Below are 23,756 nucleotides of genomic sequence, written 5' to 3'. Positions count from 1 at the left end.
ACGACACAACACGTATTGTTACAGGGCATACTGGTTTGATTTGTAACTCTTAAACATTTAAACACGTGATCTGTGGGCCTCCATGTATGTGCTTACCCTGGGCCCTGAAAACAGGCAGTGACCTGACCTCTCTGGAGAACTCTGCTGGGCTCTCCCTCACCACCCCAGCCCAGTCCCAGAGGCCATATCCGAGGGCAGAAGCCCAGCTTCCTCACCTTCTTCGGGTGGTAGTCGGGAGATGTCTTTTGCACGGCGACATTGGTGAGGTGAACGTCTGGCAGAGGTTAGTGGTCAAGGGCCAGTGTGGATAAGAAGGGTAGCCCCCAGGGACCAAACTAGACCCTTGCTTGAGAATCTCTGAGGGAAGGTTACCAAACAGCCCAGAGCTCAGGTGTGTGGGTTTTGGAGTCAGAGGGACTCAGGTCCAAATCACGCCTGCATCTGTCTTTACTGGCTGTGGGCTCCTGAGCAAGTCACTTACCCTCTCTGAGCCTGTTTCCCCCCTTATTAAATGCCAGTGCCTAGTAGTATGTTGACCTCCCAGGGTTATCTGAAAGATCAGATAAGATGCTGTGTAGAAGCACCTCTTACAGTGCTGGCATGGCTGATATTATTAGATTAGGATTGTCCCACTCTAGAGGAGAGAACCCTTTCTAACGAGTAGAGACACCAAATACAGAATAGCCTTCTCAGAACGTTCTGAGCTGTCTTCACTAGACAGGTTCAGGCTGGGTGGCTGCTTTGTAGGAATATTGGAGAAATGACCCAACATTGGGATGGGGTCAAGATGGCCGCCTTTGAAGTCCCAAACCCGAGAGTCTGCCTTTTGGTATCGTCACCATCACCGCTATCGTCACCACCGGTAACATCAGCAACATTTCAAAGCTTATAGAGCATGTTCACACACATCATCTCTTTTCCCCAAATCACTCCCATCTCACAGAAAGGCTAGAGAGACAGCCACTCAGCACACCCCATCCTTCCCCACATAGCTAAGTAGGATGGAATCCAAAACCTCAGGAAGGGGCAAGACATAACCTTCTCCTGGTCTTGTTGGTAAAACAGGCGGAGTCCTAGGACCAGGACCCTTTGCTGCAGTGCTTGCACCTGGACAAATATCTCCTCCTCAAGCAAAAATACAAAGAAACTATAAGGGACTAAAAAGAACTGCGTGCATGTGCAACTGGGGAAAATTATGGACAACAAGATACAAAGAGACCAAACAGCCCTACTTCCACTTCTGAAGGGTGGGGAGCAAAAGCAGGAAGTCAGGAGCAAAAGCAAAGTACTGCACACAGCACCACCAAAGGCGTGGGCAAACCACCTAGGCCAAGCTTCCAGCTCGATCCCTGGACACACCCCTACCCTCACCCCATATAAATAACCAATTCCTCACACCTCGGTGAGCCCAGCTAGCAAGGGAGCCTGTTATTTGTTCTTGTTCCCCTCTGCTGCAGCAGGGACCCCAATAAAACCTTCCTGTATTTCTTGCCTCTGATCAATTTCTATTGATTGAGGTGGCCGAGAACCCTGGTCGGTAACATTGGACCGTTCACAGATGGGGAGGTAGAGCCTCCAGGTCACTGATCCAAGTCTGACTCCCCTAACACATATGTTTCTCCACATTTGTGGCACATCTGGCAGGCCTGCAGCCTCTCCAGAGGAGGTGGGTATCCTCTCTAGCACCATTTTCCTAGAATGTCTTCTTTACAGCTCTTCAAAGACTTTTTGGTCATACTTGTCTGAGAGTTTTTCTGCCTTAATTTCAAAAGAATAACCATATAACAAACCACTAAATAAGAAGAGAGCCCTTACATTTTTGGTCAATTGATTTTCGAAAAGGGCACCAAGGCAATTAAGTGAGGGCAAGCATCATCTTGGGCTTCCCTAGTAGCTCAGTTGGTAAAGAATCCACCTGCAATGCAGGAGACCCCAGTTCGATTCCTGGGTTGGGAAGATCCCCTGGAGAAGGGAAAGGCTACTCACTTCAGTATTCTGGCCTGGAAGATCCCATGGACTGTATAGTCCATGGGGTTGCAAAGAGTCAGACATGACTGAGCAACGTTCACATCACTTCACTTCTCTTCAAGGATTATCTTTCCAACAAATGGGGTGAGGATGCCTGGATATCAGTGTGTTAAAGAGTGAAGTTATCATACTACAGGCAAAAAATTAACTCCAAACAGACCACACACCTAAATATAAGAACCAAAATTATAAAACTCTTAGAATAAAATTTAAGAATAAATCACTGTGACTTTGGGTTAGGCAGAGCTTCTTAGATAGGACAGCAAAAACACAGATGACAAAAGAAAAAGTAGATAAATTGGGCTTTATCGAAATTAGAAAATTTTATGTTTCAAAGGACACTATAAAGAAAGTGAAGTGCACAGAGGATTTTTAGGGCAGTGGATATACTCTGTATAATACAATAATGATGGACACACGCCATTATACATTTGTCCAAACCCACAGAATGTACAACCTTAATATAAACTATGGACATGGGGTCATTGTGATGTATCAACACAGGGTCATCAATTCTAGCAAATGTAGCACTCTGGTGAGTGGTATTGATAATGGGGAGGCTGTGCACATGTTGGGGCAGGCGGTCTATGGGGGATCTCTACCTTCCTCTCAATTTTGCTGTGAACCTAAAACTGCTCTAAAAAGTAGTCCTTAAAAGAAAGATGACAACCCACAGAATGGGGGAAAATATTTGTAAATCATGTATCTGATAAGGGAGCAGTACTGAAAATACATCTAGAAACTTACAGCTCAAAAATAACAGAAAATCCAATGAGAAACTACGCAAAGACTCTGAGTAGAAGTTTTTGCAAAGATTTGCAAATGGCCCAGAAGCTCACGAATAACATTATTAGTCATCAAAGAAATGCACATCAAAACCACTTCACATCCACTAGGGTGGTTATAATTTAAAAGGACAGATAATAACAAGTGTTGGCGAAGATGTGGAGCAATTGGAACCCTCCTGCCATGCTGGTGGGAATGTAAAATTGTGCAATGCTTTGGAAAATAGTCTAATAGTTGTTCAAAAGGTTAAACACAGAATTACCATGTGACTAATAACTCAACACCTAGTATATGCCCAAGAGAAATAAAAACATATGTCCAAACAAAAATTTGTGCAGAAATGTTCACAGAAGTATTATTAATAATAGCCAAAATGTGGAGACAAAAAAGACAAAAAAAAAACTACTGATACATGGTACAACATGATGAACCTTGAAAACATTAGGCTTAATACAAGAAGTTAAGATGACTTCCGTTGAAGTCCAACAGTTAGGACTCCATGCTTCCACTACCTGGGGCTCAATTCAGTCCCTAGTCAGGGAAGTAAGATCCCACAAGTTATGCAACACAGCCAAAAAAAAAAAAAGTAAGATACAAAAGGCTACATATTTTATGAATCTGTTTACATGAAATGTCTGGAAAAGACAAATGCATAGAGACGAAAGCAGTTGCATAGGGCTGGGAAGGGGGGTTGTAGGGAAGTGGGAAATGACAGATAATGAGTACTGGGTTTCTTTTGGAGTGAGTGAAAGTCACTCAGTTGTGTCCGACTCTTTGCAATCCATGGACTATGGAATTCTCCAGGCCAGAATAATGGAGTGGGTAGCCTTTCCCTTCTCCAGGGGATTGTCCCAACCCAGGGATCAAACCCAGGCCTCCTACATTGCAGGCGGATTCTTTACCAGCTGAACCACAAGGGAAGCCCAAGAATACTGGAGTGGGTAGCCTATCCCTTCTCTAGGGGATCTTCCCGACCCAGGAATCAAACCAGGGTCTCCTTCATTGCAGGCAGATTCTTTATCAGCTGAGCTATCAGGGACGCCCTAGAAAAGCTCATTTGGGGGATGGTGAAACTGTTCTAAAGTTGATGGTGGTGATGCTTGTGTGAAGATGTAAGAAGTACTGAGTAGTATGATTTAACTGGGTGAACTGTGTGATATGTGAACATACCGCAATAAAGTTATTATTTGAAAAATGGAAAAAGAGGATGCTCAGGCAAAGTGAGTTACTGGTTTTAAGAGGGGGAAAATTGCTCCCTTTTGTTGGAAGAAGTGCTCACATTTCTCGGCACACTGTTCCTACCCCCAGGAAAGAGAAATCAGGGACTTTCCTAGTTTCTCGGAGCAGAGGCTACAAGAGGAGGGTGGGTCAGGTGATTTCCCAGCCTCCTCTCTCCACAATGGACCTGAAACCAGGTTCTAATGAATCAACGAGCTAAATGGTGAAGAGCAAGCAAACAACTGAAGCAATCCATAAAGAAGCAGAGCTGAGTGAGTAGCTGTGAAATGTTTCAAAGGGAAAATCTTTTCTTAGCTTAGAAACAACAATAGAAATCACAGAGGAAATCAGTGAATATAGTCAACTATGTGAGAAGGAAAATCAATCAAACTGAAAAGGCAAAAATGACAAGCAAACACGACTAGAGAAAAGATTTGTGACAAAGATGACAAGCTAATGTTCTGTTGCGTGAAAATCACACATAAATTGTTAACAATAAACTTTTATGACCCTCATAGATAAACAGATAAAGGATATTAAAACCAAACCAAACCAAACAAAACAAAACAAAACTAGTAAAAGGCCATCTGGGAAAGTGCCCAAAGTTTCTAGTACTAAACGATACACAATTTTAAAGGAATGTAAATGGGGGGAAATGCAAATTGGAAGAGATGCAAATTCTAAGGCAAAAATCTGCTTCCCCAGCAAATCAGTTACATTTTTTTAAAACTTTTTTATTTGGAAAAGCTCAAAACCCACAGAATACTCTCAAGAATGATGTAATGAATGACCATATACGCTTCACTTAGATGTGACAATTGTTTAGGAAATGTGTTTTGTAATCTGTTTAATTGTCCCCAGTGCTGGGGAGCTGGGGCTAAATGGACCCTGTCAACGGGAGGGTAAAAATATGAGGAAATCTGGAAAACAATCTGGCTGATTCCTTTGACCCAGTAGTTACACCTCTGTGAGGCCATATAAAGGAAAAAAATTTAATATAGTAAAAGATTTATGAAAAAAATGTTTCTCTACAGCATTGTCTGTCATAATAGGAAGAAACTGACTACCTCCCAAATGTCTGCAACAAGTACAATAGGATTAGTAAACCAGGGAGTCTACTCAGTGGAATACTTTGTAACTAATAAAAAATGTCTGTAAGGAAAATACTTAAATAAGGTTCAGTGAAAAAAAGGTTATATTTATCTAGTGGGATTGTTGCAGGAAGGGGGACCCCTTCCAGGGCCCGAAACTGAGCTCTTGTCTAGCACTTGGAAATGAATTGTCCGAGGAGACACATGGGCTGACAAGGCAAGAGATTTTATTGGGAAAGGACACCCGGGTGGAGAGCATCAGGGTAAGGGAACCCAGGAGAACTGCTCTGTGGCTCGCAGTCTCGGGTTTTATGGTGATGGGATTAGTTTCCGGGTTGTCTTTAGCCAGTCATTCTGACTCAGAGTCCTTCCTGGTGGTGCACACCTTATTCAGCTAAGAGAGAAGGATTCTGGGAGGTGGTCGGGCATGTGGTGTCTCCTTTTGACCTTTCCTGAACTCTTCAGGTTGGGGGTGGCTTACAACAAAGGTCCGTCTGGTCAAGGCTATGGTTTTTCCAGTGGTCATGTATGGATGTGAGAGTTGGACTGTGAAGAAAGCTGAGCGCCGAAAAATTGATGCTTTTGAACTGTGGTGTTGGAGAGGACTCTTGAGAGTCCCTTGGACTGCAAGGACATCCAACCAGTCCATCCTAAAGGAGATCAGTCCTGGGTGTTCATTGGAAGGACTGATGCTGAAGCTGAAACTCCAGTACTTTGGTCACTTCATGCGAAGAGTTGACTCATTGGAAAGGACCCTGATGCTGGGAGGGATTGGGGGCAGGAGGAGGAGGGGACGACAGAGGATGAGATGGCTGGATGGCATCACCGACTCAATGGGCATGAGTTTGAGTGAACTCCGGGAGTTTGTGATGGACAGGGAGGCGTGGTGTGCTGTGATTCATGCGGTCGCAAAGAGTCGGACACGACTGAGTGACTGAACTGAACTGAACTGAACTATAAGTTCTGTGTTCCTTACCTCCTGTCGTAAAATGCAAATTGTTACTATGGTGCCTAGCCAGGGTGGGCAGTTTCAGTCAGTGTGCTTCTCCTAACAGGATCACTCATATATAAAAGGGTAAGCAACAACAAAAATTTCAGAGGAAATACATCAAAAAGGTTGTTTCTAGTGTGACTAGAAAAGGTTTCTCTTCTTCCCTCCTCCTTTTTGTACATTTCTCCTGGATTTTCCGATTTGTCTTCAAAGAGCTATACTTTTATTATGAAGGCTATATCTTCTAAATGTTTTATTATCTTTATTATTAAAGTAATGCATATCAGTTGCAAGAATAGTTCATAATATAGAGAAATGTTAAAGTTAAAAATAAATGTTTCTTGACCTGATTTTAATCCTCTAAAATTTTTTAAAGTTAATAGATTTGTGAACCTCCTTTCATACTTCCTTCTAAACAAAAACGTAAAAGCAAAAAATGGAATTGTAAACACATCCCAGTTCTACACACACATGCTGTTTCCACCTCACATTCTATCGTAGACACCTTTTTTTCCCCCTGGCCGCACTGCATGGCTTGTGGGATGCTTGTGGGATATTAGTTCCCTCACCAGGGATCGAACTCTGGTTATCAGCAGTGAAAGCACTGAGTCTTAAACACTGGACCACTAGGGAATTCCTGTAGTTACCTTTCCATGACATTTCAGCCACCTCACTGTATTCAACAGCTACACAGGATCATGGAAATACTTTATCATTCATTTTACCATCCCTCTATGGTGGATTAAACTGTTTCTGCTTGTTCACTATTAGAGTGTTGAGGTGAATATTTTTTCATTATGAGTATGTGTATCTGATTTATGTATTTGAATAATTGTGTGTAAATTATATATATAATATGTGTATTTGTTTAAAGTCAGCTAAATAATTTTATATATTAATATTATTATTTTGCAATCCAAAGTTGCTTTATTATTTTAAAAGTTGGTGTGTAATATCTGAAGCAAATAAGGCAAAATATTAGTAACTGCTAAATCTGGATGGTAGATGCATAGATTTCTGTTACAGCGTTTCCTGCAGTTTTCTAGATAATTTAAATATTTCAATATTTAAAAATTAAAAACAATTAAACAAAGGGATGAAAATTATGTGTATTCACTCACTGTGAAAACAGCAAAGCCTTGTTAAACAGAAACTAGCTGTGGGAGAGGCCTCAATTTAATAATGCTCTATGGTGCCTAGAGATAAACAAACATTTTAAAATGAGGGCAGGAGGACCAATAACGTGTACTGAGTAGTCACTCTGGGTTAGGCACTGTCTAAATGCTTTACATGTATCGTTTAACTTTATTTATTTTTAGGTTTTTTTTTTCCTTGGCCACGTGGCATGTGGGATCTTAGTTCCCTGGGATCGAACCCGTGACCTCCACAGTGGAAGCATGGAGTCCTAATCACTGAACTACCAGGAAGTCCCTCATCTAACCTTAATAAGAAATGAAGTGGCAAAAAATGAACCTAAAATAAATTTGATGAGTTGCATATGACAAATTCTTGTTAGCATCACAAAATAAGACATACTGGAAATGCTGAAGTTGGCTAAATGGAAAGAAACAAATTGTAGAAAATACTCAGGAAGGCCTAAGCCCTTCTGACATTCAGGGAATGCAAATGTATTACCTTGGACAGACACTTAATTGAATGATGAGATTAAGGCAGAGCAATGTGAATTGGCTAAAAGCATTAGCTGGATTGCTCAAGCCAGAAGCTTGGCAGCATCACTTGCTGCTTCCACCTCTTCCATATGAAGGTAATCTAGTCCTGCTGGTTTATCTCCTAAATATTTATTTCTAGATCATTTACCCCTTTTCCTCTGATGCTCATGTCTAAAAGTCTTAAAAACAATGTTTGCTCTTTTTATTTTGACCAGATAATACACTCACATAGTTCAAAAGTCAAAAGTATAAAAATGTATATAAGGAATATCTCCTCCGCCTAACCCCAACACTGTCCCCTCCCATTCATTTCTCCTCCAAGTCAAATTCTGTTTCTAGTTTCTTGTCTATCTTTCCAGAGATGTTTATGCACAGATAAAAATATATACAGAGATATACATTTTAACATGAATGGAAGCGTCCTTTCCACAGAGTTCTACACTTAGTTTTTTTTTCCAATTAACAATACCTCTTGGAGATTATTTCATCAGTACATAAAGCACCTCCCCTGGTTCCTTTTTACCAGCTGGATAGTATTCTGTTGTATAAATGAGCCATTCATTCAGTTATTTCCTATTATTTTTTGCTCTCACAACAAGGCTATGCAGTGGATAACATTTAAACCTCTCTGTTCCTATCCTATATTGTGAGTGTACCTGTAGGATAAATTCCCAGAAGGGAATTGCTGGATCTGTGCATTTGTTTTTTGATAGAGATTTGCCAGATTGCTGCCTAAGCAGTTGTACAGTTGACACTTCACCAGCAATGTATATACTCCCCTAGCCTTGCCAATCCAGCATGTTATCAAAATTTTCATATCTGCCAATTTGGTGAAAAAGGCACTGTATTCGAGTGAATGAGTGAGTCAGTGACTAGGCACATAAAGGGATGTGAACATTTTCCAAAGGGGCTCAACAATCCTATGAATCGAATCAATGTGAAATGACGATCAAGCAGGGAAGCTTTGGGTGAGTTGCTCTGAGCATAGCAGGGCTGTTTCCCTCAGGTCACTGGGGGATCCCCCACCCTCTCAAGACTGTAAGTTCCCCGAGGGAAGGGACCAGGGCTGTTTTGTTCACTGCTGTATCTCCTATGCCCTGATCGGAGTTTGACATCTGTGGAATGAATGAGCTATCTCAGGACCAGCCAGAGGACGGGAAGGGCAGGGTGCCTGGAGGATGCCAGGGGCAGGTGGGGGAATCCTAGGATACACTGGTCATCAATGCTGTTCAGTGTGAAGCGGGTGTTGGAGAATCGGGCGAAGCCATCCCGGTACAGCCAGGCCCGCAGCGGGATGTACTATGGGGGAGGTAGGAATGGAGAGAGAGAAAAGGGAAGGAGAATCAATTCCAGCACTTTCACACCTCCTGGCTTTTGCACCTGCTGTTTCCTCCACCTGAAATGCTCTGCCTTCTTTCCCACATCATCCTGCAAGAATCTGCTCAAACATCAGCCTTCTCTGGTTCGATCCCCTCCTTCCTGGGCGTAAGAGTGGGGATGGAGGGATGCAGAAGGGAACAAAATTAATGGGCCTTTCCTCTGCTCCACCATCACATGTGACACCCGCCAGACGGTGAGCTCCAGGAGGGCAGGGGCCGAGCCTGTCTTAGACACTCCGATATCCTATGCCCAGCATATTGTACCATGAAGGTTTACGTGTTTGTCGAATGCATGGGTGGAGGGAGTATAGCAGCTCTTTGGTTAAGAGAGTCGGTTGTCAGGATCCGAATCCCTGCTCTGCCACTCACAGCTGTGTGACCTTGAGCAAGTCGCTCAACCTGTCTGATCTATCTCCTTATCTGTAAAATGAAGCAAACAAAAGAACCTACCTCCCTGGTTAATTAGAAGGACTGAAAGAAAGAAAATCTGCTAAATACTGGGCCTGGTACTTAGTAGGTGCTCAATAAATGTTGGGTGTGGTTACCACGGATGACTGAACGAACAGAGAAGGAAGGCAGAGACGATACAGATACTGGGGCCTCTGAGATGGAGAAGCTTAAATCCGTTGATCACCCCCTGGGCTCTCCCAGGCAGGAAAAACCAGACAGCTCACATGGGTGCCCCCAGAATGGCTTCTGCCCGGTCCCCTGGGCCAGCTGCCCCTCCCCCACCCTGGAGGAGAGCACCTGTCTTGGTCACTCACCGACATCACCAGCACGTAGACACGCAGGTCAAACTTGCGGCCTGTCAAGCAAGGGGAGAATGAATTGGCATAATGAATACCAATGGTGTGTCCAGCACCAAGCTAGGTTTGGGAGAGATGGCAGTGGACTGGCCCGATGTGAATCCCAATAAAACCACAGGAGGTGCCAGGTGCCTGCTGAGCCCAGAGTGGGCGGGGCCTTTGGGCAGGAGGTGCTGCCTGAACAGAGGCCCAGAGAGGACTAAGGGGGCTTGTCCAAGGGCAGAGTGCAAGGAGACGAGGTCAGAGGTCAGCAGGGGCCAAGTCGTGTGCGGTTTTTGGGTCTTGTTCCAACAACCATGGGAAGCCGCTGAGGGGTGTCTGACCCCTCTGGGGACTGTGTGTGGAGTGGAGCAAAGGGGACCAGAGCTGTGGGCATCAGTTAGGAGGGAGAGGACAGTGGCCAGAACTGGGTATGGACATGGCCAGCTAGGAAATTCAAGAGCTGCGCGGAGGCTTGATGGAGAACCGGATGTAGGAGGAGAAGAGAGAGAGACGTTTCCAGAATAGTCTCCACCTTCTGGCTTGGGGTGGGGACAGTTCTGTCCCCAGGTAGGGAGACTGAGGGGTGAGCCAGATGGTAAGGGGAGGACAAGGCTAGATTTTAGTCTTGTTGGGTTCGAGCTGCTGAGAGATGCTCTCAAGGGGATGTCACAGCGTGTGGGACATCAGGGTCTGTGGTGTGGGACAAGGTCTTAGCCGGAGAGAGAAATCTGGGGGTCACGGGATCTGGGTGGTGATTAAAGTCATGAGGGAAGATGGGGTCACTGGGATAGGGAGGGGCGGAGGAGAGACCCACAAATGTCCCTGAGGAAGGACAATGTCTGAGGAAGTGAGAGGAGGCAAGTGATATTAATGCTGTTCCATGGGGCCTCTTCAGAGCACTGGCCCCTCTCGGTCAAGACCCTGCAGGACAGGGCTCCATCTTTGCATCTCATCATGTCTGGCGGCAGGCTGAGCCCGTGACTGGCTGCTAATCCAGGCTTGTTGACTGACTAACCGACCGACGATCCTGTAGAAGGGCAGGGAGCAGAGACGGCCATCTCACCTCCTATCAAGTAGGGATTTTCGATGTAACGCTGAGCTACATAGTTCTCCACGGGAATTTCATCTTTCTGGTCATCAGAACTTCTTGTGTCCTAGTTGTAATAATAATTGTTATTAACATTTTGCGGGGGTAGCATTTCCTGTGTAAGAGGCCTTGTGTTAGGCTCTCTACTTTGGGTATATGATCTGATCCTTAAATCAACCCTGTCAGGAAAGTACTAATATTATCACCATTTTACAGATGAGAAACTGAAGCACAGACAGGGGGAGTGACTTGCTCAAGGTCACACAGCTGATGGGTGGTATAGCTGGGAAGTGGTCTCACACAGGCTGGGCCCAGAGCCTGGGCATTTAACAATCCAAATCTGGTCTGTCCAGTAGGGCAGCTACCAGTCACATGTGGCTATGTACATTTATATTTAAATTGATTAAAAGGAAATGATATTCCATGTGACAGTACAGATGAAACTTGGAGGCATCATGCCAAGTGAAAAAAGCCAGACCTAACAGGACAAATCTTGTCTGATTCCACTTACACGAGGTGAGAGTAGTGAAATTCTTAGAGATAGAAAGTAGGAAGGGGGCTGTCAGGGGTTGGGGGCGGCAGGGCAGAAGAGAGTTAGTGTTTAATGGGTACAAGTTTCAGCTGGGGAAGATGAAAAAGTTCTAGAAATGGAACACAGTTTGCACAAAACTATGAATGTACTTAATGCCATTGAATTGCACACTTAAATAAGGTTAAACTGAAAATTTTTATGTATATTTTACAATAGTCAAAGAGGAAATAAAAGTCCAGCCTTTCAAGTTGCCCTAGCCTCATTTTCAGCGTCCGGATATTAACATGTCACTAGTGGTCAGGTCATCAGAGGGCACAAGCGTGCACCATTCCCCCGACTGGAGAAAGTCCCATTGGTGGTGTTGCTGCAGCACCACGCAGGCCTCCAAGGACATTCCTCTCCCTTCTCTTCCTGCTGATTCTTTGCAGCCAGCCCAACTCCCGGCCTTTTCACCTCACCATCTGCAAAGCCCTTTCCCACCCATTGTCCCCTTCACGGTAACCCTGTGAGAAAACCGAGGCCCCGGGGCAAATGTTACTTGCTTGGTGAGGTCATCTGGGCCCAAGGGCAGAATTGTCTACACCTACCATCACCCCCTCCCTGAAGATATGCTTCTCCATCAAAGCAGCCAGTTCTCTTTCTGGGGTCCTGGGCCACCCCTACTTATACTCACATGGCTGCCAGAGGGATTGACAGTGTTTCGGGCCGGCTGGGCCTCCAGGCTGGTGAGCTTCTTCCCAGCGGTGCCCTGACAGTTTCATGGGAGGAACAGGGACACACAGTGAGGAATGGCAGTTCATTTATTGTTCCCCTGCTGCAAGCCTGCTAGCGCAGTAGGTGCGGGTTGTGACAGCCTGCTCCCGTCACCCGGGTGCACCATTACCATCTCTCAGGTTCAGAGGGGTTCAGCACTTTCCCCAAGACCACAGAGCTGCTGAACAGTGGGGACAGGGTTGGGACCAGCATTTCTATTACACTGATTCCTGGACCAAGACAGGCTTGGGCTGGGGGCCAGGGAGAGGGCTGCTTCAGGCTTAGTCCAGGAGCCGGAGGAAGAATTAGCCAAACTCCCCCAGCCAGATGAGTCAGAGGCCCAGGAAAAGAGCGTACTGTTCTCTTAGACACACTAACTCATCGCATCTTCAGCGGGTACTATTACTATCCTGATTTATTGCGGGCATCAAGAAGTGAAATAACTTGCCCAAGCTCACAGCTAGGAAGTGGTAAGGTCAGGATTTGAACCCGGGCAATTTGACTCCAGAGACCCTGCACCCATTGGCAGGCCTGTGGGCAGAGCTCCTTTGCCAGCCCTCTGAGCATTGAGGGTGAGGAGGAGGGGCCCCAGATCCCTGCAAGGGGGCAAAGGAGGTGTGGGGAGGAAGGGGGAGAGGAAAGCTCACCTTCTTCCAGTCCATGATGTCCTTCAGCCTCCGGAAGAGGAAGATGCCCTTCCCCTGTGACCGGGCTACCTGGGGTGGGGGTCAGGGTAGAAAGATTGGCTCTTAGCTCCATGTGGTTCCCTGTGGGCCCTTGGACCTGGGGCCCTTCCCCAGCATTTATCTGTCTCCAACTCCCTCGTGGGCCTCCCAGCTGTCCCCAAAGATTGGCCCAGCACAGCCTTGAAGGGGTTGGGACAGAGAAGGTGTTAAGCCAGGCGGGAGGGAGGGAGGGAAGTAGGGAGGAAAGTGAGAGACTTGGTTCACAAAGGCACACAATTGCATGAATAATACAAAGGAGCAGACAATTAAAAAGCCATTTCTAACAGTCCTGGGAACATATCATCCAATTCTTTTTTTGGAAATCAATTTGCCTTCCTAATTAGATTTTGCTTCAGCTAATACTGAAGTCAGTCTGCCTTTACTGAATCCCAGAATGGATAATTTAAAGCTTCAGAGTCTCAGGGTTGGGAGCATCTTTTTTTTGGGGGGGGGGGGGCGGGGAGCATCTTTAACATCATGCAGAGCAGGAGGCACCAAAGACATTGCTCCCTCTGTGATATCCCTCTACAGGTCACCTGCCTGACCTTGCACATTCACAAAGCCAGGGAGCTCACTACCCTCCCCCACCCCTAGATAGCCCATTCCATGGCAGGATAGCTCTATTAAGCAGTCATCCAGAAGGTATACACTAGGTGTGCTTGGCTTTATGCTTTAGCAATAATCCAGACCTCATGGACTTTCACAGCTTAGTCTGTGTTGGGCTAAAATTCTGTCTGCCTGGTACTGGCCTCAAGGGCCTCCTAGAACAAATCTGACTCCTAGACCCCAGAAGAGCCCTTTTTAATTATTTGCAGCCATTGAGCAGGTGACCCAGAGTCGTTTTTCTCCAGCATAAATGCACCCAGCCTGTGCAAATTCTCATTTCGCTCTCATCTTCTTGGAGCATGGCCCAGCTGGTTAAAAGCTCTTTATACAATGTGAGATGGACAGAGCTGTCACTGACATGCCTATTCCAGAAGATGTCCTCCTAAGGGAAGAATCCTAAAGAGTGGAGAATAAACTTCCTGCATGGTGATTTATCAGGGTGGTTGAGATTGGAAATTATCTAATATCTAGCCTGCTGGACTGTCATTTCCAAAAGCAATCATGATATTCCCAGTCCCATATGTCTTCCACAACCTTATTACCCTCCACCTTCCGTCAAGAGCAGAAATAGCTGTCCCTTCTCCTTGAATCTGTGTGAGCCTCTAGGACTGTCTCAGCTATTTTTGTGTACAGCAGAAGTGATCCTGTGTGAGTTCCAATAGTGGGTCATAAAACACAGCACAGCTTCCACACGCCTTCTCTTGGAGGATGGTCACCCTGGGAACCCAGCCACCATGCTGTGAGGAAGCTCAGGGCACATGGAGAGGCCCATGTGAAGGGCAACTGAGTCTTCCAGCCCTCAACCCTGGCTGAGCTCCCGGCCAGCAGCCAGTACCAACTTGCCAGCCGAGCTAGTGAGCCAGCTTGGCAGTGAATTCTCCAGCCCTCGGTAAAGCTGCCTTGATAAATGCTGGAGCAGCCATAAGCCCAGCTTGGAGACTCGTGAGCTACATCAGAGATGACTGTTGTTTCAAGCCTCTGAGTTTTGCAATGAAGCAACGGAAACCGAAATTTAGGGGAACAGTTCCTAACAATCATAATGTTAGCAGCTAAGATTTCTCAGCGATGAACCAGGCACACAGATTTCACACTCATGACCTCTTTAAAGCATTTCAAAAAACTTGTATGTAGGCATTAATATCCCCATTTTGCAGCCAAGGAAATCAAGGAACAGAGAGACCAAGCCCTCTGCTCAAAGTTACCTAGCTTGTAGGTGACAAATCCAGGCTGGTTAAATCTGTGTTTCATAAGCCTAGGGCTCACTCAGCTTCTGCAAAATGTGAGGGAGCATGCAGAATTAGGTGATAAACATGGTGTCACTTCTGGGAGCATCAGTGTTACTTGACAAATCAGGAGGAAAATACTTTTATAGTATTTTTATTTAAAGATATGTTATTGATTGGGCTTCCCTTGTGGCTCAGTTGGTAAAAAATCCACCTGCAATGCGGGAGACCTGGGTTCAATCTCTGGTTTGGGAAGATCCCCTGGAGAAGGGAAAGGCTACCCACTCTAGTATTCTGGCCTGGAGAATTCCATGAACTCTACAGTCCATGGGGGTCACAAAGAGTTGGATACGACTGAATGACTTTCACTTTCACTTTCATGTTATTCATTGGAAAACAATACAAGTGGGTTATTAAAATGAACCCAGTTTGATTTTGTATCACCTGCAGCCACTCACAGCCCTTCACCCCCTCCCTCCCCTTGCCATGCCCTTGGGGGCCATTCATCACAGGTCATATTCAGTGGGTGTTGCAGATGTGGTTGGTGGCCTCCCTAGCAACCATTCTCTTTCCTTGCCAAGGGAACTCCATTTGGGTCTCCTCTTCCCCACAGCCCTGCCCTCTGGGGAGGTCTGAGCTCTCACAGTGGTTCTACGCCCCCGCAACATGGTTTATTCAGGTGTGAGCTGGCAGGATGCCAGGGGAAGTCTGCTATGGCGACTTCTGGGAATTTGTGTCTTCCTCTAAAGGACACAAAACTAGGGTATTCCCTTATTCCTGTGGCAAGTGGAGATGTGAGGCAGGTGAGTTAGGGCTGCAGCAGCCTTGTTGTGACTGAGAGGAGCAGTCAGCCCACTGAACTGGGAGTAGATGATAATGTAGAACTGCCTAACAAACCACCCCTGGATTTGCACAACCTTCCATCAAAGGAAATTCCCTGGGGTCTGTAAATTTGAATGAGGAAATTTTTTCATCTTTATTTTCATTAACCCATGACCAGATTTTCATGTTTCCTTCCATTATAAATGCAGGCATGAAATCCTAGCAGTGTTAGCCAGGCCTGTGACTTGGCTCTCAAAAGAAATCACAGTTATTTTCATATCGCATTACAACTGTCGCTGATATAGCAAATACTGCTTATACTCGTTACAACCTCGAAATTATGATAACGATTGGGCCTGGTGCTAAACTCTCTTTAATTGTTAATGAAAAGCACATATACTCCTGCAGCAGAAGGAATGTGTTAATAGTTTGTGGCCGCCTGGTGAGAAGTGCCCACAGGACTCTGACTGCAGTGCTGCAGTGAAGCCCTGCCCTGCTGGCCAGGCCAGAGACGAGGATGCAGGGACACGAAGTCTGGCCCACTCCTGGGACACAGGGGACTTCTGACAACAAATTGGGCTCGAGGCCTCACGGGGCCTCGCTGAGCTCCCCTTAGGCCACCCTTCCCTCACTCTCTCCCTCACTGGGGTCAGACATGGTGGTGTTATCAGCACCCCTAGCCTCTCCCAGCTCCCTCCCCCTTGTCCCACAGGCCACACTCTGGCCTGTTGAATCTTGTCTTGGCGTCTATTTCTCAGAGGACCTGGACTAACACAGTTGGTAACTGTTTTACAACATAGTTGCTTTCTTTAACAGTCAGACACACTCTATGCTAGGCTTCTAAAAACCCTGTTCTGTGATGGGGTCCACACATTTCACCAGATTCCAGAGACACAGGCATGAGAATAGTTTAGAACCCTTGCCTTCTCGTCTGAGCTGCTGTGAGTTGGGGTTTTCTGTTACCTGCCATCCCAAACATCCCAACTCTTGGGAGAGTTCAGTGAAAAAGTGTGAGAAGCGCTGGTTGGGGTAAACCCACATGAGAAAATGTTAAAAACTCGATTTTTACCATCCTGTAGTTTGGACAGAGGCCCCCAAAGCCCAGCACAGCCCAGTGGTCGCCCCAGATGCTCACAGCCCTTAGTGAAGTGTCAGACCAGCTCTGTGGACACAGTGAGAGACTGACAGACAGGGCCCTGAGCGCCTACCACCTGTCCTCCCAGCCACACAAGGGAGGCTAGAGGAGCAAGCATGGTCCCCATGAGCTGGGTCCTGTTCATTTCCTTGTCAATCCAGAGGGCCTGGGCTAGTGGGAGAGAGAGAGCGCTTAGGTGGAAATAAGTTTGGATTGAGGTGATTTATACACTAGACTGATGGGATGAGAAGACGGGTCCCTGTATGTGTGCACTAAGTCGTGTCCAATTCTTTGCGACTCCATGGACTGTAGCCCGCCAGGCTCCTCTGTCCGTGGGATTCTCCAGGTAAGAAAACTGGAGTGGGTTGCCATGCCCTCCTCCAGGGGAATCTTCCCAACCCAGGGATCGAATCCACATCTCTTGTGTCTCCTGCATTGGCAGGCGGATGTAGTAGGGTGACATGAAGGGGATGACACTGTCTGCTCCCTTTGGACTCAGCTCAACCCTCTCCTTCCAAGACTGCCCTGCCCCCACTGAAGAGGAAGATGAAGGCTCACAGGCCCCAGGGAACCATGCACAGGAGACATTGGAGGGAAAGGCTGGCTGGTCGCTGCCCCAATGGCCTGGCCACAGCAACGATGTGAAAAGTCTGGTATATGAGTGGATGATAATTGGCTGGGTCACAAAGGCAGGCCTTGTGAGAATAGAGGGACTCAAGGGGCTTTCTCCCTCTAATTTCCAAATTTAGGGCAATGTCCTATTTTTTAACATTTCTCCACACCAAAGGGATCCAAACAACAGGATCCCAGAACTAATGATCTGGCCCACTGGTTCTCAGAGTGTGGCACCCACACCAGTAGCACCCTTATAACCCAGTGTGATGGTTAATTTCATGCGTCAACTTGGGTGGGCAATGCTGCCCAGTTGTTTGGTCAAATGTTTGTCTAGATGCTGCTAAGAAGACGTTTTTTAGATGTGATTAATATCTACAATAAGCAGACTTTAAGTAAAGAATATCATTCTGGATGATGTGGGTGAGCTTCACTCATTCAGATGACAACTTAAGAGCAAAACCCGAGGGTTCTGGAAAAAGAACAATTTTGCTGCAAGACTGTAACAGAGAAATCCTGCCTGAGCTTTCTGTCACCACAGTTTAGACTTACCAGCCCCCACAATATCACACGAACTAATTCCTTACAGACGCACACACACACACACACATACACACACACCCCCTAATGGTTCTAATTTCCCTGGAGAGTCCTAACTGCCCCATTTGGGAATTTGTGAGGCATGCAGATTCTCAGGCCTCACACCAGGCCTAACTGAATCCAGTAGAGTGGGTGCTTCAATCAACTCTCCAGAGGATCCTCGCGTGTGAGAACTACTTCTCTACAGTCTCATTACTCAAAGTGTTGTCTGTGAACCAGCCCCAGTGGCTCACCATGAGTGGTTAACAATGCAGATTCTGAAGTCTCATCCAGACCTGCTGAGAGGGGCTCTGCACTTTAACCAGATCCCCAAGGATTTGTGAGCACGTCCAAATTGGGGAAGCATGGACCCAGTGCTCCCCAGGGGCAGGGGGAAGAAATGGTGTTGTCTAGACTCTGTGAAATAACAATAAAAATGGTCAATTGTTAGGCACCTAAGTGCAAAGCACTTTATACAGCTTATACAATTCATGTATACAACCCATGTAACTTCAATGAATTATCTCATAACCCTGTAAGGCAGGTGTGTCCATTAAGGGCATTTTACAGACGAGGAAATGGACTGAGAAGGGCTGAGTAACCTGCTCAGGGTCACAGAGCTCGTGAGTGGTGGCTCAGAATTAGAACCCAGGCTTCTGACTAGAAGCACGAACTCTCCACACCCCACACCCTAGACAGGGAGCCTCAGCGATTCAGGAGAGAGGAGACACACACACACACACACACACATGCACACACACACAAACGTGAAGCCAAGATTCCTCCTCTTAATTACAGCTGTCGTTGTGTCGCTGCTAACAAAGGCCGGGGGCTGGGAAAGAAATCAACTTAATGTGCAGTTGCTTGTTCCCAATTAGCACAAATTACCATGTGTCTGAGAAGATAATACTGGGAACTGGGATCCGCCCCAGTGAGTTGCAGTGTTCCTCTGCTTAACACCCATCCAAGCCCTTCTCATTGGCCTTCCCTTCTCCCAGGGAGGGGGATGAGCCTTCCAGCCACATATCAGAGGCCTGAGTAAATCCTGGCTCAGTCCCCTTTGGGAGCATCCATTGTTTTTTGTCAGTTTCCCCCTCCATTCACGTGTGTGTACCTGTGAGTGCATGCTTGCTAAGTCGCTTCAGTCATGTCCGGCTCTTTGTGACCCTATGGACTGTAACCCTCCAGGCTCCTCTGTCCATGGGATTCTCCAGGCAAGAGTACTGGAGTGAGTTGCCATGCCCTCCTCCAGGGGATCTTCCCAACCCAGGGATTGAACCTGTGTCTCCTGCACTGGCAGGCGGGTTCCTTACCACTAGTGCCGCGTACCTGTGATATTAGCTAAATCTGTATCAGCCAACACTAGCCTGTCCTCAGCCTCAAGAAGGACTGCCCCCTCCCTACCCTACCCCCAGCTCCCTTCCTGGGGCTCAGCATGTTCCCAAATCCAGAAAATACTGGGGGGCTCTGATAATGCCATTCAAGGCTATGGTGGCATTGTTTTGAGAGTCCAGCCCTGTCATGAGGAAGGGCTGAGGGGCTGACAGGAGCTCTGGCATCCTTGCCCTCCTCTCAGTTTCTTGATCCCTCCAAGGACTCCCTCCAGGTGCAAGGTCTTTGTGCTTGCAGTTCCCTTCTCCTGGACTGCTCCTACCTCTGCCCTTCTCCGGGCTGACTCCTCTGTATCCTTCAGATCAAAGCTCAATTCTTTTTCTTTTAAATTTGTTTCCTTTTGTTTTTGAATACTAATTCTTACAACAACAATAACTATCATTCAGTGAGGACCTAAGATATGCTGTACTTTTGTTAACCCATTTAGTCACACAACAACATTATGCAATCGATAGGTGCTATAGTGATCCTCACTTTCCAGATGGGGAAACCGGGGCACAGAGAAGTTAAGTCATCTACCTGAGGTCACACAGCTAGCAGACGGCACAGCTAATAGTTGAACCAAAGGGTCTGGCCTCAGAGCCCAATCTCTCACTTCTTCAGAGAAGCCTGCTGAAGGACTGGAGAAAGTCCTCCTGCTGTTTCCTCTGCTGGAACCATTCTCCTGATCAACACTTGTCACAGCTATAACCACACATGTATCCTCTACCTGAGAGCTATCTCCCCACCATCCAGTTCTGTGCCTGGCACATGGCAGGTGCTCAAAGAGCGTGTGTGGGATGCCTGAATAAATAGGTCTCAGGCTCCTCATCTTTAAAACAGGGCAGATAATACCTCCTCCCAAGGGCCATTACGAGAACGTGGGCAACAGGCAATGCAAGCAAAGCCCTTCTCACAGCCTGGCCATTGTTTTCATTCAAATCAGAAAGCGACTTCTCTGGGTTCCCTGCCTTGGGGGCCTAAGGCTCATTTGTTTATCTAATGAACATTTACTGAGCATATACTGTGTACCAGCAGTCACAGGTGCCGAGTCCACACACTGCAGAGAGAAGGAGATGTAGTCAGCCCTTGAGGGAAAATCAGATGGTGCATCTAAGGCTGAATTCCCAGGCAAAGTCCTGTCCAGACACGTGCCAATGAAGGAGCCCTGCTCTAGTGCCTAGGATGCCCCAACCCCCAGGCCTCAGCACTGGGCACTCACAGGTTTCATGATCCAGGTGATGCCTGGGTTTTTACGAAACTCCTCCACAAATAGGTGGTACTCGCAGGGCATCTCAAAGGTTTTGGGGAAGAAGTCGCACTTGGCTGCCTCCAGCTTTCCTGCCTCACGCTCCATTTGTTTCCGGAATCGCTTCAGGTTCTTCACCATATAGTTCTTGCGGGTGAGCTGGGCAGCAAGATGGGCAGGCAGGTCACTGGTGCTCATGCTCACTGCCCTATCCACCTGCCAACCCCAACATCCCACCAACCGCGGCCCTCAGTAGACCCATTCTCTGCAAGGTAAGAGTAAGAATAAGGGCAACTTTGACTGAGAGTCTGCCAGTCTATAATGATCTCGACTAGGCAGTCAGGCAAACTGAGGCTCAGAAAGGTTGTCAGTTGCCCAGAGCTATCTAGATAACAGGCAGCACAGGCAGGGTTTGACCTGGGCCTGTCTGACTCCAAAGTTTTTGTTCTAACTACTAAGCTGCACTAACCTTTTCAAATCTCCCACCTTTGTTCCCATGCTCCCGCCCGTCCCATCTTCATGGTCTCAGTTCAGTTCAGTCGCTCAGTAGTGTCTGACTCTTTGTGACCCCATGAATCGCAGCACGCCAGGCCTCCCTGTCCATCACAAACTCCCGGAGTTCACTCAAACTCATGCCCATCGAGTCGGCGACGCCATCCAGCCATCTCATCCTCTGTCGTCCCCTTCTCCTCCTGCCCCCAATCCCTCCCAGCATTAGGGTCTTTCCAATGAGTCAACTCTTCGCATGAGGTGGCCAAAGTACTGGAGTTTCAGCTTCAGCATCAGTCCTTCCAATGAACACCCAGGACGGATCTCCTTCAGGATGGACTGGTTGGATCTCCTTGCAGTCCAAGGGACTCTCAAGAGTCTTCTCCAACACCACAGTTCAAAAGCATCAATTTTTTGGCGCTCAGCTTTCTTCACAGTCCAACTCTCACATCCATACATGACCACTGGAAAAACCATAGCCTTGACCAGACAGACCTTTGTTGGCAAAGTAATGTCTCTGCTTTTTAATATGCTATCTAGGTTGGTCATAACTTTCCTTCCAAGGAGTAAGCGTCTTTTAATTTCATGGCTGCAGTCACCATCTGCAGTGAGTTTGGAGCCCAAAAAAATAAAGTCTGACACTGTTTCCACTGTCTCCTCATCTATTTCCCATGAGGTGATGGGACCAGATGCCATGATCTTAGTTTCCTGAATGTTGAGCTTTAAGCCAACTTTTTCACTCTCCTCTTTCACTTTCATCAAGAGGCTTTTTAGTTCCTCTTCACTTTCTGCCAAAAGGGTGGTGTCATCTGCATATCTGAGGTTATTGATATTTCTCCCAGCAATCTTCATTCCAGCTTGTGCTTCTTCCAGCCCAGCGTTTCTCATGATGTACTCTGCATATAAGTTAAATAAGCACGGTGACAATATATAGCCTTGATGTACTCCTTTTCCTATTTGGAAGCAGTCTGTTGTTCCATGTCCAGTTCTAACTGTTGCTTCCTGACCTGCATACAGGTTTCTCAAGAGGCAGGTCAGGTGGTCTGGTATTCCCATCTCCTTCAGAATTTTCCACAGTTTATTGTGATCCACACAGTCGAAGGCTTTGGCATAGTCAATAAAGCAGAAATAGATGTTTTTCTGGAACTCTCTTGCTTTTTCGATGATCCAGCGGATATTGGCAATTTGATATCTGCCTTTTCTAAAACCAGCTTGAACATCTGGAAGTTCTCGGTTCACGTATTGCTGAAGCCTGACTTGGAGAATTTTGAGCATTACTTTGCTAGTGTGTGAGATGAGTGCAATTGTGCGGTAGTTGGAGCATTCTTTGGGATTGCCTTTCTTAGGGATTGGAATGAAAACGGACCTTTTCCAGTCCTGTGGCCACTGCTGAGTTTTCCAAATTTGCTGGCATATTGAGTGCAGCACATTCTTCCTTCTCATCTCTAGACTCCAAACAGCTCAACTTGCCTCATCCTGAAATCACACAATCCCTCAAACATCCTGCTTGCTCCTCCTCTGCACCGGAGGCCAGCTAGCCCATGACCTCAAGCCCCTCCCCAAGGCAGTGTGTTCCTCAGGTCTGCCTCACACTAGCTCATCATGGATCTAGTGCACCTACCCCACACCTGGCATGTACCTCCAAATTCCCTTATACTTCTCCATTCTCGTCCCTGTGTCCCCGGCCAGCCGCTGCTCACTGCCATGCCCAGTCCCCGAGCCCACCCGGCTCACCTCGTAGTGGTTTCGGAAGTGGCTGATCCGCACGTGCTCGCCCATGTAGGTGTGGTCAAAGTTCTCCCGAAGCCAGCTGACATCACACCAGTAGAAATCCCACTCCCCTTCGCTGGAGGCAGGGGTGGGACAGAAGTTAGGACTGAGGACCTCAGCACTGCCGGGGGTCTGGGGTGGGGCAGCTGAGGGGTGAGCAGCTGTATGCCCTTTGGGGGTCTCAAGGAGGTGGTTTTGGGCTGCCGCTGCCCACCATGGACTTGGTGAGGCCTGTGAAAACTACAGGCCTGTGAGAGTGAAAACTACAGAAACGTTCCTACAAAAATCCAGGCTGCCGGCTTCCTTTGAACAATCAGCAGATCTCAGATCTGGCCATACTGAGCCCAGATGCCCCTCTCCCCCAGCGCTCATCACCATAGACAGGGCACACCCTCTCCAGATCACAGTCCCCACTATGCTACATGGTCCACGGCAACCTGCCAACCTTACCTGCTCGTGTGAACTGCTGGGGTCCTAGAAGCATCCACATAGCCACCTCTGAATCCACATTACCAAGCAGTGGAATTAGGTCACATTTGTAAGCCCTTCCCAGTTCAAAAAGCTTTCCTCTCACTGAGTCTTCAGAGCAGCCCCCAAAGGGCTGTGATCATGCCTGGAGCCCTAAGATGGGGACGGCCTTGCTCACTGAGGACACAGTAGCCTCAGGATTCACACCCAAGTCTGCCCTCCTCCAAATTCTGATCCATTCCTCACCACCATGCCAGAGAGGGGGACAGGAAACTACACGTAGCTACTAAATCCACATAGCAGAGCGGGGTACACAGAGGAGATGCCTGAAAAAGGCATGAATGACAATAAATAAAACACCATGATTACTTTCAACTTTTTTAG

The 23,756-nt window shown here is 47.0% G+C and overlaps 1 protein-coding gene across 1 annotated transcript in view; it reads right to left on the bottom strand.

Annotated features, from left to right (window-relative positions):
- Window positions 1-23,756, bottom strand: part of TTLL9 (tubulin tyrosine ligase like 9) — a 46,022-nt gene that overhangs the window by 8,380 nt on the left and 13,886 nt on the right. Inside the window, exons 4-11 of the mRNA XM_043883146.1 lie at window positions 22,869-22,980; window positions 20,619-20,804; window positions 12,971-13,039; window positions 12,244-12,318; window positions 11,015-11,105; window positions 9,928-9,968; window positions 8,996-9,083; window positions 216-274 (exon numbers count right to left, since the gene is read on the bottom strand). Coding sequence (XP_043739081.1) covers window positions 216-274; window positions 8,996-9,083; window positions 9,928-9,968; window positions 11,015-11,105; window positions 12,244-12,318; window positions 12,971-13,039; window positions 20,619-20,804; window positions 22,869-22,980 — 721 coding nt within the window. The remainder of the gene's footprint in view (window positions 1-215; window positions 275-8,995; window positions 9,084-9,927; window positions 9,969-11,014; window positions 11,106-12,243; window positions 12,319-12,970; window positions 13,040-20,618; window positions 20,805-22,868; window positions 22,981-23,756) is intronic.

The sequence above is a fragment of the Cervus elaphus genome, chromosome 23 (assembly GCF_910594005.1).
Source record: "Cervus elaphus chromosome 23, mCerEla1.1, whole genome shotgun sequence".
In the NCBI taxonomy this organism is placed as follows: domain Eukaryota; kingdom Metazoa; phylum Chordata; class Mammalia; order Artiodactyla; family Cervidae; genus Cervus; species Cervus elaphus.
The sequence above is the reverse complement of the archived record's forward strand: the minus strand, read 5'-3'. Positions and strand labels throughout refer to the sequence as shown.